Source organism: Dermochelys coriacea, chromosome 9 (assembly GCF_009764565.3).
Source record: "Dermochelys coriacea isolate rDerCor1 chromosome 9, rDerCor1.pri.v4, whole genome shotgun sequence".
NCBI classification, from domain to species: domain Eukaryota; kingdom Metazoa; phylum Chordata; order Testudines; family Dermochelyidae; genus Dermochelys; species Dermochelys coriacea.
The window spans coordinates 83,877,304-83,890,638 of record NC_050076.1 but is presented as its reverse complement, the minus strand read 5'-3'; the positions used below and the strand labels follow the sequence as shown (position 1 = coordinate 83,890,638).

Below are 13,335 nucleotides of genomic sequence, written 5' to 3'. Positions count from 1 at the left end.
AGGGTTAAATATATGGGAAAAAGGCAAGGCTAAAAATAATAAAGCAAGGTTTAAACATTAATAACTTATCATTAGTTCCATATTATTAAAATGTTTGCCCATCACCCCTCATTATTTTGCATTAATATTGTATTCAATTTCCCTCAACTTGAATTTTTCTTTTTCTTTAGTTGTAAGTTCTTTAGGTGGAGGAGTATTTGTATGTATGTTGTGCATTGTCTAGCCCAATGGGGATCTATTTTAATTGAGACATTTGGGTGATATGCCAATACAAATAATAGCAGTTCTTGTCTCCACTCTCTCACCTACCTAGTTCAGTAGTTTTTCAGAGGCTTGTTGCTTCAAAACAGAATGCAAAGAGATGTTAATTTCTGCATCCTGGAGAGAGGAATGGATTCTAGTGGGAAAACAGACATAGTAAAAAATTTTCTTAAGTCTCTTCTGTGCACAGTGTAGTGTGGAACTATGTCCAGACTCCAAACGTTAACATTGAGATTAATTTTATGTTTCCACAAATGTAACTTCTCCATCTCACCCTTCCAATGGGATTGGAATACACATGAAGTCCTTCCTGTCAGAGCTCCTGTTTGACTTATGACGTCTGCTGGATATTACTAAAGACCAAAATGTTGGATGTGGCTTACGTAGTGATCTTGAAAAGTTACCCAAGTAAATGGAAATGCAGTCTTTAGGGAGTTTAGGACCATTCCCAAAGCAGTTTACCTGCATCTGAAACAGAGCCTATAATAAAAGATTATTCAGTCTAGAACAAACATAAAGGGAATAAAGAAGAATAGATTAGAAAGAGCAGCAGTCATGCAACTAAGGCAAATTGTTATATGATTGATCTGGATGAGTCAAGTAGTATGCTTAGGGGTTCCCTTCAAAGCCCACATTGTCAACAGTAAAAAGTAAAACTATGGACATTACTGGAAAGTAGAACTGTAAAAAGCAGAAATAGGCTAACTTCAGTTTTCCTCAATTTTTCTTCTTATCTTGCTGTTCCAGGTACAATGTGTAATATGTGATAAGATCTACATTTTTTTATTCATACAAGAGTGTGGGTTTTTTTAACTTGCTTTCTATAGCTTTTGGTTTCTAATAAGCAGTCACAACGAAGATTCATGACTGAAGGTGCTATTTCAGTTAAATTTGTTTGTTTGTTTTTGTCACTTGTTCTAAGACCTCGTCTAGACTACAAAGTTTACTGATAAAACTTGTCTTCTACTGACACAACTGACTTGCTGATGAAGCTAATTGCCCATGTCAGGTTGCTCAAAATCAGTCTTTCTTCTCTCCCTTGCTTCCCCGCCCCCATGCTATTTCCCCCATGGCCTTTTAAATTTCTATAAAACACAACATGCAGCAGTAACAAGAATATTTGGCTCTCTGAGGTCCAGCCAATTCATAAAATATCTCCATTGATCCTTTACGCATGCTCAAACGCATGCTCCACTGTGATCATGCATATATTTAGCAACAAGGAAAGATTTAATATACACCTATCTAGGTGCCAGGTATATTATTTCATGAGTCAGGGAAGCAAAGGCTGGGCTAGCATCTAAGAAACACAGTTTGTATTTTAGCCCCACCAATTTGAATATGCCAGTGTGTGCTTGCATCTTTTCAAAAAGACCTGTATTCTTAAAGATGCAAGTATCATGCACCTTCCCTGACCACCCAGCATTAGTCATTGAAACATGACTGGTGACCCACCCACACTTGCATAACCATGGGAAAAATATTCCTTTCTCTTTATGTACTGAAGCAAGGTTTTTGTGGTAGGGCAGAATTGCCTGCATGTTGCCCAGGATCAGTCCTGTGCACCAGGGCACACTTAATGAACTTGGATTATTACTTGAGGATGGTTTAATGGACTGTGAAGTGATTTTGATGGCCTCAGGCAGTTTCTCAATAGACATGTTTCAACAAAGAAACCAAATGGTGGCTGTTGAAGTTGTGGTGGAAATCTGTGAGGGAGTTAGGTCATCTGTCCAGAGAATGAAAGTGTCATCAGTGTATAACATAGGTTTTGTGGTGCATTTTCCCAGAAATTCTTCCTTGAGGTGTCCCATGAAGAGGTTGGCATATTGAGGAACCATCCCAGTATCCGTGACTGTTCCCGCTGTTTGGACAAACTGTGTGTTAAATGTAAAGTTGTTGTGGGTGAGAATGTAATGGATTAGTTTGGCAACATCTTTGAGGTGCATATCTGAAAGGGACATACATGGTGGGAAGAAATGTGTTCTGAGAGAAATTGTTAATAATTGTGGAGTTTTTGAAGGAAGTTGGTTGTGTCCTGGAGGAAACTGGCCCTTTGCATGATTAGTGGTTTGAGATGGTTTGTGAGTCTTGATATTCCTCAGTAATGTGTGTTAACTCCTTATGCTTAACAACCTGTTCCACCTGTTGTTTAGCTGTGAAACTCTGGTTACGTTTTCTAAACCTGAAGAAAAGCTCTGTGAAGCTCAAAAGCTTGTCTCTTTCACCAACAAAAATTGATCCAATAAAAGATATTACCTCACTTATCTTTTCTCTCTTAAATATACAGCATATACAGTGTAAGCCTTCTCTAAAAACTACAGATGAAACAAAGAGACATGCAGCTACATTTTTCAGAACTGGTCTCGGATTTTCAGTGTCCAGCTTAAGAAGTCTTTTTCAGAGGTCCCAACAAGCTGCAGCTCTTGTTTAAGTCAATAAAAAACAGCAAAATAAGGAAAATTTGTCATCTTTCTGTTGTAATGTAAGCTGCTTCGCTGAAGATATTTTGGTAAAATGCAGATAGCTTTCATTTTTTAAAAGGTTATTTTGATGGCCCATTCTACAATGGTGAACCAACTTTTGCCATTTTAAAGAATCAGTCAATTTAAAAACAATCTCATGAGTTTCCTAATATAGAAACCCATGTATTTTTAAGCCATTAATGGGTTCTGGTGTTCTTTCCCAACATCTTTGCACATCTTTTTGGAAGAGCCTTTCCAAAGGGGTCACACTGATAAATACACAGGGGAGGTTGCTAGTTAATTCTTGTAATTATTGCTAAATAATACAATTTAATCAAATGAGGAAGTGAAGTTATTCTCACACAAAATGACTAATTTTAACCAATGTTCTCTTCAGCTTTATTTTTCTGCATACAGAGTGACTGCCTAACTAAGCTTAATATACTGAAAAGCCCAGTTTGATCAGTTGACCTCTCCCCATTCCTGTATTTTCTCTTTCCACATTCATTGTCATGCACTGTCTTCCATTCCCACTCTCCTCATTCCCTCTAATCTAAATTCAATCCAACTATCATTCATTCTTCTTTTCTCAGTGCCTTTGACACTCTTGTTTACTCCACATATCTTCTCCTTCACTTTTACACTTGACATTTACTCTCTCTCTCTCATTCATTCAGATGCTTCTTTTAACTCTTTCCTTTCACTCTCTTTCCCTCACATTCTTCCTCCCATCCATTTACATACACTCTCTTTCCTTGCTTCCTCCTTCCAATTATATTTTTTCCTCTCTTGCTTTTAAGGACCCAGTATAACTCCCAGTAGTAAGATTTTCATATACTTCTGCAGTATTTTGATTCATTCTTAACATATCTTAGTTGTGCAGGTAACTACTGGTCAAAAGTGGCAGCAGAGCATAATGCTGTCTGGAATAGTTTGTTGGAAACTCAGCAGAAAAGTTTGTAAACCATAGTTTTGACCTTTACCAGGAAGCATTTGTTCATCTTGATTGTTCTTTGCACTCAGTGCTCTGAGGTGTTAAGATATTTGTAACATTTAAGAGCCATGACACTGTAGAAATAGATAGTTTTCAAGTACAATCAATACTAAACCTATGTTTCATCACTGAAACTGTATAGAATTGTAACCGAAAATGGCACTAAAAGTATATTAATATTTCAAAGTCAAATACTCAGAAGTTAGGAAATGCCAGAATTAAGGTTGCCTGTGCAATCTGTGAAGTAAAAAACAAGCAGAAATATTCAGAAACATCTTTGTACATCATGCAGGACCATAAAAAAAGCACAAAAACATTTTTTCTTCGTGAAATACTTCTGTTGACAGAAAATCATGGTAGACTGAAAGCACTGGAGACTGAAGTCTGCTATCCAGGGAGCAGGTACAGCTCGGAAAGCAGCAATACAAATTTATGTCCCACTTCCCTAGGCTGCCTCACCACTGTCTCTTCCTGACTGCTGGGCGGGCTTCCCATGCTAATTTAATCTTTGGCCTCCATGCTGATACCGGATTTTTCAAAGAGAAGATGAGAGGAAGGATTGGGACTCCAGAGAACTAGGATTCCCAGCTCCCTCACAGATTTTTCTGTATGACCCAAGACAAATCTTGGGAGTTTTCATTCCTTTATCTGTACATTGGGATCCTTCCCTAATTGCAGAGGTGTTGCGTGGCTTATTTAAGTAATGTTTAATTGAAAGGTGCTATGTAAGTTTTAAGAATTATCATTATAAGAGGGCAGTTTATCATTATAATGACACACTGCCCTCTTATAATGATACACTGCTATCGTATAAGAGGGCAGTTTTTCCCAATCTACAGAGAGTGAGCAGAAGAGAAGAGCAGGGCTGAGAGGCAAAAGAGAGCGGTGTAACTCTAGAGCCACCTCTTTTCCCCCTGCATGTATGTTCCTGCAGCTGTAGATAAAGCAACAGGTGGCTTGTTTAAAGCAAACAAAAATGTTTTCTTCCTGCTTCTTTGGCAGCCTCTAATACATCTGGCCATGGGTCATTTTACACATAGGGGCTGCCTTTTCAACAGTCCAAACTGAAGGAAGGTTGGATCTGTCCTGGGACAGGACAGCAGGCCTCACATTAGTTATTTCAACAAAAATAGAGTAGACACTCCTGTATTAAGGAAATGTAATCTAGGCGAGCTGCAATAAAAGCTTGTAAATAAAAACTTCTTTAAATATACTTCACAATCGAGTTTATAAAATTTGTAAAAAGAAAAGGAGTACTTGTGGCACCTTAGAGACTAACAAATTTATTAGAGCATAAGCTTTCGTGAGCTACAGCTCACTTCATCGGATGTCACAAGTACTCCTTTTCTTTTTGCGAATACAGACTAACACGGCTGCTACTCTAAAACCTATAAAATTTGTGTAATAGAAAGAAAATCATTAGTTTAAAAAATATTGTAAAGAAAATAGAATAACTTAAACCAGTAAGTCTAAATTAGTCTAAGTAAAACTTTTATTTTCCAATATATCTCATTCAAAGTTTATAATCTTGCTTGGATTATAAATGATGGTGACCGTTGTTTTGGAATAGGAATGAGATTTATTTGTCTATAAAATACCATGCACATTTACTGCACTATATACACAATCTAGCTCTTTCTCAGCATGGTGGTTGTGAATTCTTTTTTCCTCCATAAGTTATTATAGCTCCCCAACCCTCTACTCCCATGAACACAAACTGAGCAAAAATATTGTGAATTTAATATTTAGTGTTCATATGCTTGATCACTCCAAACGTTAATTTACATGCTTCTTGCAGACCTAAACAGGAGTTTATAGCATTGCTTTTGAGAGGTTCCAGTCTTAAGTATTTGAGAGAACCCTCAGTGGGCAATTTTCAGAGTAGCAGCCGTGTTAGTCTGTATCCGCAAAAAGAACAGGAGTACTTGTGGCACCTTAGAAACTAACAAATTTATTTGAGCATAAGCTTTCGTGGGCTACAGCCCACTCCCTCAGACGGAGCCAAACACCTACAAGATCTCTATCAAGCATTCTTAAAACTACAATACCTACCTGCTGAAGTGAAAAAACAGATTGACAGAGCCAGAAGAATACCCAGAAGTCGCCTACTACAGGATAGGCCTAACAAAGAAAATAACAGAACGCTACTAGCTGTCACCTTCAGCCCCCAACTAAAACCTCTCCAGGGTATCATCAAAAATCTACAACCTATCCTGAAAAAAGATCCCTCACTCTCACAGATCTTGGGAGAGAGACCAGTCCTTGCTTACAGACAGCCCCCCAACCTGAAGCAAATACTCTCCAGCAACCACACGCCACACAACAAAAACACTAACCCGGGAACCTATCCTTGCAACAAAGCCCGATGCCAACTCTGTCCACATATTTATTCAAGTGATACCATCATAGGACCTAATCACATTAGCCACACCATCAGGGGCTTGTTCACCTGCACGTCTACCAATGTGATATATGCCATCATGTGCCAGCAATGCCCCTCTGCCATGTACATTGGCCGTCTCTAAGCAAAAGAATAAATGGACACAAATCGGACATCAGGAATCATAACATTCAAAAACCAGTAGGAGAACAACTTCAACCTCTCTGGCCACTCAGTAACAGACTTTAAGGTGGCAATTTTGCAACAGAAAAGCTTCAAAAACAGACTCCAACAAGAAACTGCTGAGTTTGACTTAATATGCAAACTAGATACCATTAACTTGGGTTTGAATAGAGACTGGAGTGGCTGAGTCATAACATGGGGAAACAGATTCAATATGTGTAAAGTATCCTCATACCTTCTTGTCAACTGTCTAAATGGGCCATCTTGATTATCACTACAAAACTTTTTCTCCTGCTGATAATAGCTCATCTTAATTAATTAGCCTCTTACAATTGGTATGGCTACTTCCATCTTTTCATGTTCTCTGCATGTATGTATCTATATCTTCTTACTATATGTTCCATTCTGTGCATCCGATGAAGTGGCCTGTAGCCCACAAAAGCTTATGCTCAAATAAATTTGTTAGTCTCTAAGGTGCCACAGGTACTCCTTTTTACAGTGGGCAATTGTTCCTCAGCCCCAAGGGTAGCTTGGAGCCTTGTGCCATGTGACTGGGGTTAGGAGTCGGTTCCTGTGGCCAGTGCCTGCCACTGTGCAGGCAGAGCCCAGGACTGGAGCCTGGACCCAGCGCCTGCTGCTATGAAGCTGGAACCAGGGTCCGGAGGCAGAAGCCTCACAGCTGGAGGCCAGAGCTGCGTGGCCTGACGCAGGGGGGTGTCAATACCTGCTGCCCTGCAGTCGGAGCCCTGGGCTGCATGGCCAGGTTCCTGAAGTCCTGCCGCTGGAGCCTGCCACCCAAACCCCTCCCCCCCAAGGTGCGTCGAGAACTCACTTTGCTCCTGCAGCGTTGTGCCCCACCTCTCTCCAGAGGCGGTGGCAGGGTGGTGCATCCAGAAGCAACAAGGAGGGAGGGGAAGGGGCCAATGCTTTGCTCACGCCCCCCAACTCCCCCCCATCACCAGGAGGGTGTCGTGGATGCACGAAAAGCCCCTGGTGGTCACATTTGAGAAACATTGTTTTAATCCAAACAAGAGGGTAGTGTTAACAGATTTGGGGAAGCAGTCATGAGTGCTGTCCTAATGTAATCACTGCACCTGAATTAGGGAGTTCAGCTGCCATTTGTAGCATAAGTATGCAAATGAGGGGTGATGTTAAATCCTGGTCTGCTGCTGGATACTCGCGTAGTGGCTGTTTCCACAATTTTTTTTTTTTTTAAATGTAGGCATCTGGACTCTTATTCCAGTTTCTGCCACAGTTAGATTAGATTGCTGTAATGCTCTCTACATGTGGCTATGCACAGAAACCACTTGGAAACTGAAGCTAGTGCAGAATACCATCCATGGCCTGTTTGAGGCAGGGAGCATACCACATCAGTGCAATAAGGTCTGTTCTTGCTTCTGTTGACCACCTGGTGGAATTCAAGATGTTGGTATCAATTTATAAAGCCCTAAATGGTTTGACATCTCGTTACCATTGAAATGGCTTCTGTTCCCATGCCATGCTTCCTCAGTTGGTCTGTGGAAGTGCTTGAGTTCTTGTCGATTATAAACAGAAGGGAGCTACTTGGAGGGAGTTCTCTGTGAAGGATGGCTGTCTCTGAAAAGATTTTATTATAAATCTAAAGAATTATCAAATGTCTGCCAAGTTTTGAGGTTTTTTTCTCCTGTAGCTATAGCAGTAACACATTTCAGTTGCACAGTAAAAACACATCTACGGTGATAAGGTCCATCTTCGTTGGCAAGACCAAACAGTTGCTTAATCATATGAGGACATTACAGTGTTGTAACTGAGATCGGACCTTCCAAAGGCTTTGTTCCCACTGGGATCAGATTTATGCTATCTATGACCATGATTAAACAGAGTTGTTGGTAACAAATTTCTAGTGCTGTTACCATGACCACCATGGACGGGTGTTTTTTTTTTTTTTTGTTTTTTTGGATCAGAGCATGGATTTCAAACACAATTGTATAGACAACCAAAGCTTTGAGTATTTGTCATGATTTGGCTTGTTATATGCTTATTTAAAGAGACTGTGTCAACTTGCAATCTCATTAGTTTAAAACAAGAGTTAAAACTAGTTACAGATACTATTACGGCCTGAGGGCTACCGCTGCCCCCCTCCCTGCCAACTTTTGTGATCTTACTTCCTATTTGAAACATAAAATGGAGAATGTGATGTGAATGTTGATGATAGGGGCAGTTGCGAGGGAGGGTTTCAGCGCTTCTGAAAATCAGACTACTTATTTAGCAGTTTAACTTTAGGCACTCATCTTTGAAAATGTTGACCTGTATGACTGGGTGCTTAGGATTAGACCACTGGCCCATCAGATTTGTTAGCTTGTCTCTGCAAATGATGTGCACACAACTGTGTACTGCTTTATAAAGGTTGGCTGGAGGGTGTGGTGGATACTGCAGGGAACTCCTTGAAAAATTGACTGTTAAGACTGAAAGCTGTTCTGGGCAGGAATGTAGGCTTGTAAGTCACTGAAGCACTTTTGCAAAGCTTACCCTAAGTTCTATAGAAAGTCATTAGGACTTGCATGTTTTTGAAAATTTTACCCTTTATCTTATTTCTTATTATTTTATATGGAGAGTGCCTTGCCCGTCCATCATGCTAAGCAATAGTTGGAAAATTGTTTGCAAAAACTGTTATGCTTAAAGACCAGCGTGTCTTTGTCATTGGGTCAAGACTCTGATCGTAGAAATATGGATGTCATGCTGACACCTTTCATAAGCACTACAGCATAAATCTGAGACAAACTCCTTGGTGTATCAATCCTACATTCCAGTAAACCTTTAGGATGCAAACAGGATCTTCTCATAGAGATTTAAAGAAAGCCATGTTTTACTTTTCTCTGCTGAGGTGTGGTGCTGGAATGGATCACATTGGCTTATATGAATGGCCTGTATAACTAGAAAGCCATTTGCTACATTAAGTGCCAGAAATGCATGATGTATCTTTAAAAGTAATTAACAGAATGTTTAATCCCAAAAATACTTCATCCCATTCTATATGCAGGATATAATACAATAAGATGTGTTAAAATGGGCAAGTATTATATGGTGAAGAAGTTAATTTCACTTGATTGTATTTCATCAGCAATTTGTAATGTTCTGTGCGACTTAGGACAAGTGCAAAAAGAAGGTTTAAGGCAATGTATAGAAAATATATACAAGGCCATGCTGCTATTTGTTAGTTAAAAATCTTTTTCTTAAGAGTTCATTTTCTTGACGTTTGTTCTTTGCCTTAAGCCAATGAGCTGCCCTTTTGCTGTTCTGCTGCAAGTACAGTACTGATTTATATTGTGCAAGCTGTGCAGCTAGTATCGCAACAGAGCTGTGGAACATGGGTTTATGGTGGAATATTAGCCAGGTGCTTTAGGAGTATCAGGACTGATTTCAGAAACGACCACTGGGGGTAGAGAACGTGCTTCCTGGCTGAAATATACCAGTTACGTTATGGAAGCACACTGAGTGCCCCCTGTCTGCTGTTGCTTGGGAGGACATAGCTCACCATTCTTATTGAAAGGAAGAGTGTAATGAAAATGGCCATCCAGGTTTAAGACTGTTAGTTACTGTTTCTGTAGTATCCAAAGGGTTGTAGGGACTTCAGAAGGGTAGGCAGACAAGATCTGTGCCCTACAGTATTTAGAATACAGTGTTCCAGTTTCTGTAACAGCATCTGCTAGTAACCTATATTATGCCCATGCAGAGTCCTGTATTTGTGAATATGGTGTTTTTTATATCCCGTCTGAAAAAACTTGCAACCCTGTCAAGTTCAGATTCATAGCAGTGGCAGCAGTTCCCAGGCAGAGTTGTAGCCTCTTGGTCTAATGTACAAGCGTAGTATTTGAGGTAAAAGGGAATGAAAACAGGGAGGGCAACAAGGATAAGAATAAAACAGAACAAAAGGGGATATTTGAAAAGAATGCAAAGGCCATCTGAGGACAAAACAGAATGAGAAGAGAAGGACTTAAGGGCTTTCAAGGAACAAAGGATAGGAAGCCTAGTGAGAGCGTGGGTGGAGATGGGGGAAAGGTTTGTTGTTTTGCATTTTTAATAGTTGGAAGCAATTTATTTTGCACCTGCTCCCCACCAGTTGTTTTCATCTTATTTTTTCTTTGATCACTTGTCAACCACTGTCTTTGTTTAGTTCCCATGTTATGCATGTTTACATCAACTAGGTGAAATATTCTCTGAACATGAAGTATACACTCATTCCTCTCTTTTTTTTCTTCTTTCCTGCAGATTCCACAGAGATTCAGACAAGCTACATGGCAGAGTTTGGGGAGTGGTTATTCAAAACAATTATTAGATGCTCCAAAGGTAGGATTAAGCTGTCTTTCCTCCTTCTACTCTCTCAGGGGGGAAAAATTCTGTCCCTTGGGGCATCTTCCAATTTATGCTGCGTATTTTACATCCTTTATATAATTTTCCCTTTTTATGATTTCTAAGTACTACTAGATAATTGGCAAGTTATGTTTCTGCCTCTGGAAATGGAGAGAGAATCTCTGCTGAAATCTTGATAGTCTTCCCCCTTTGAAATGTCTTTCTGAATCTCTAAAAATCAGTGCCAACATAGTAATGTGTTCAGAAAGCTTTTAGAAATGTACTTGTAGCTTGTTGACACTCAAATTTATCCTGCGGTTTTATGTCTGACAATGTATGGAAATCTGAGTTTTCTCAAATATGTAAAGTTTTATTATGCCAAAAATATGCTTAGCTTGTGGAACATAAATAAACTTTGAAAATTTGTTGGCACCTCTGGGGGAGAGCAGTATGCCAGGTTTTCATCTGTGTGAGGGTTGCTTTCTGTGTCACTAATGTAAACATAAGGGAAATTTTTTTTTTATTCTTCATCTGCTAATAATGACATAGAGAAATATGTAAAATTGTAGGATAGAGTAAGACCAGGAAATTTATCTAAATTCTCACCTCTTAATTTTACAGCTATATCCCACAATATGTCTCTTCTTTAAATACTCTTTTTAATTATTTAGGGTTAACATTTCAAATGCCCATAAGTGGTTTAGAAGCCTAAAACCCATTGCTATTCAGTGGGATTTAAAAGGACCTCATTGACTTAGGGTTTTTTTTTTTTTGGAAAATTTTATCCTTTTGAGTTTATAGAAGTGAGTGACAGAGATGGAATTGTGAGTCAGGGACTTCTGAATTCTAATATATTAGATGATGCTACCTCTCATATACATTATATATGAGATTTCATAATATTGCCTGGTAGGGTCCCCTATTATTTAGGTTGCCTAACTTTTTCCATTGTAAAAGATTCTTGCTTCTATCTATTTAGAAGCTCTACCTCTATTGTTTTCAGCAGGCCTTCAAAGTTAAGGAGAAATCACTTGGTTAGCAAAGTGACTTGTTTGTCCTATGAAATTCTATTCAGTTTAGCTGAATTATAAACTGTTAAATCATCATTTCCTGTTTCTCACTTGTATTCATCAGGAAAACTTTGGTACTATGCTAAAATAACTGAACACGATTTTAAAAAAAAACAAAACAGGTTCACACTGCCACTGCAGCACAGAACACACTATACTGGCAATGTCTGGAAGCAGCAAGGGACTGGACCAGGCCGGACTGCCTCAAACTGCACTCCTCAGACCAGGCACATGGCCCCTGCTTCCTATCCCCCTTTTTGGGAGCATCATATGGGCCATGTAACTGAAGTGGTAGAACAGAGATTCTCAAAATGGGGGCCAGGTTAGGTTATTACGGCGGGCGGGTCGCAAGCTGTCAGCCTCCACCCCAAACACCACTTTGCCTGCAGAATTTATAATGATCTTAAATATATATAAAAAAGTGTTTTTGATTTATAAGGGGTGTCGCACTTAGAGGCTTGTTACGTGAAAGGAGTCACCAGTACAAAAGTTTGAGAACCAGTGTGGTAGACATCTGTGCTGCCATGCTGCAGTCTCAGGATTCTTGACGATGCGTGATGGGGAGATTATTACAGTAGTATGTAATATTGTGTTTATCTTTTTTTAAACGTCTAGGAAATATATTAAAAGACCATTATTTAGGTTGCAAATCCAATCACTCATAGGTTAGGAAATACCACTTGGAGTTGCCCATGCAATCGTAATTATGCCCCCTTGTACATATGGATTATAATATTGTTTTTAATTACATGATCATATACTGGTTTTTTCCACCCTGCTCATTCAGTGTAGAGATTGGACACACAAAGGGACAGAATTAAGCTTTCATTGACAACTTTAAATTTGGCATTTAGTCACTTTCAAGTGCTTGATTAGATTGCAAAATTAACTGTTTTACTGTAGATTTTTTTTTTTTTTTTTTTTTTTTTTAAATAAGCAAGGTCTAGTAGAGTAGAATTCAGGAGTTACTGATCACCAGTTCCGCCTGTCTCTCTCTCTCTCTTTCTGTCTCTCTCTCTCTCTCTCTCTTCATGGCCTTATGCAGGTTATTTAACCTCTCTACTCAGTTTTCCTGTCTGCAAAGTGGGGATAGTAGTAATTGCCTACCTCAAAGAGGTGGTGTGGGTTAATGCTTTGCACAGTACTTGGAAGCATTTGTAAAGCTCTTAGTGTCATTATTATGATACTTGCCAAATTGATCATAGCATTCTAGTCTAATGCAGTGGTTTTAAGCACATTATTGAAAGTGCAGTTGTGCTTGAACAGCGGCATTGTAAAAATGCATTTTCTTACCCATCAAGGGAAGGTACGTAGAGTTAAATAAATAAATAAATAGATGAGATGACATTTGGATGACTTAATCGGACACAAGTAAATTGCAATTCATGTATTTAATTTATGATGTAATTAAACAGTAACCATTGAGACTTATAACCTGTTTATAATTAAAGTTATGATTTAATCATGGGTATTTTTAGTAAAAGTCATGGACAGGTAACAGGCAGTAAACAAAAATTCATGGCCCGTGACCTGTCCATGACATACTAAAAATACCTGTTTAAATGGGGAGGACACTGGGGGGGGGGCGTGCCTGGGGACAGCAGCTCCAGCTGCCAGGGGCCACAGACCATGGCCACTTCAGCTGGGTGGGGC

General features: G+C 39.3%; 1 protein-coding gene across 1 annotated transcript in view; it reads left to right on the top strand.

Annotated features, from left to right (window-relative positions):
• The window catches only part of ABCB7 (ATP binding cassette subfamily B member 7), a 74,121-nt gene that overhangs the window by 14,097 nt on the left and 46,689 nt on the right, over positions 1-13,335 (top strand). The window contains exon 2 of the mRNA XM_038416241.2: positions 10,532-10,609. Coding sequence (XP_038272169.1) covers positions 10,532-10,609 — 78 coding nt within the window. The remainder of the gene's footprint in view (positions 1-10,531; positions 10,610-13,335) is intronic.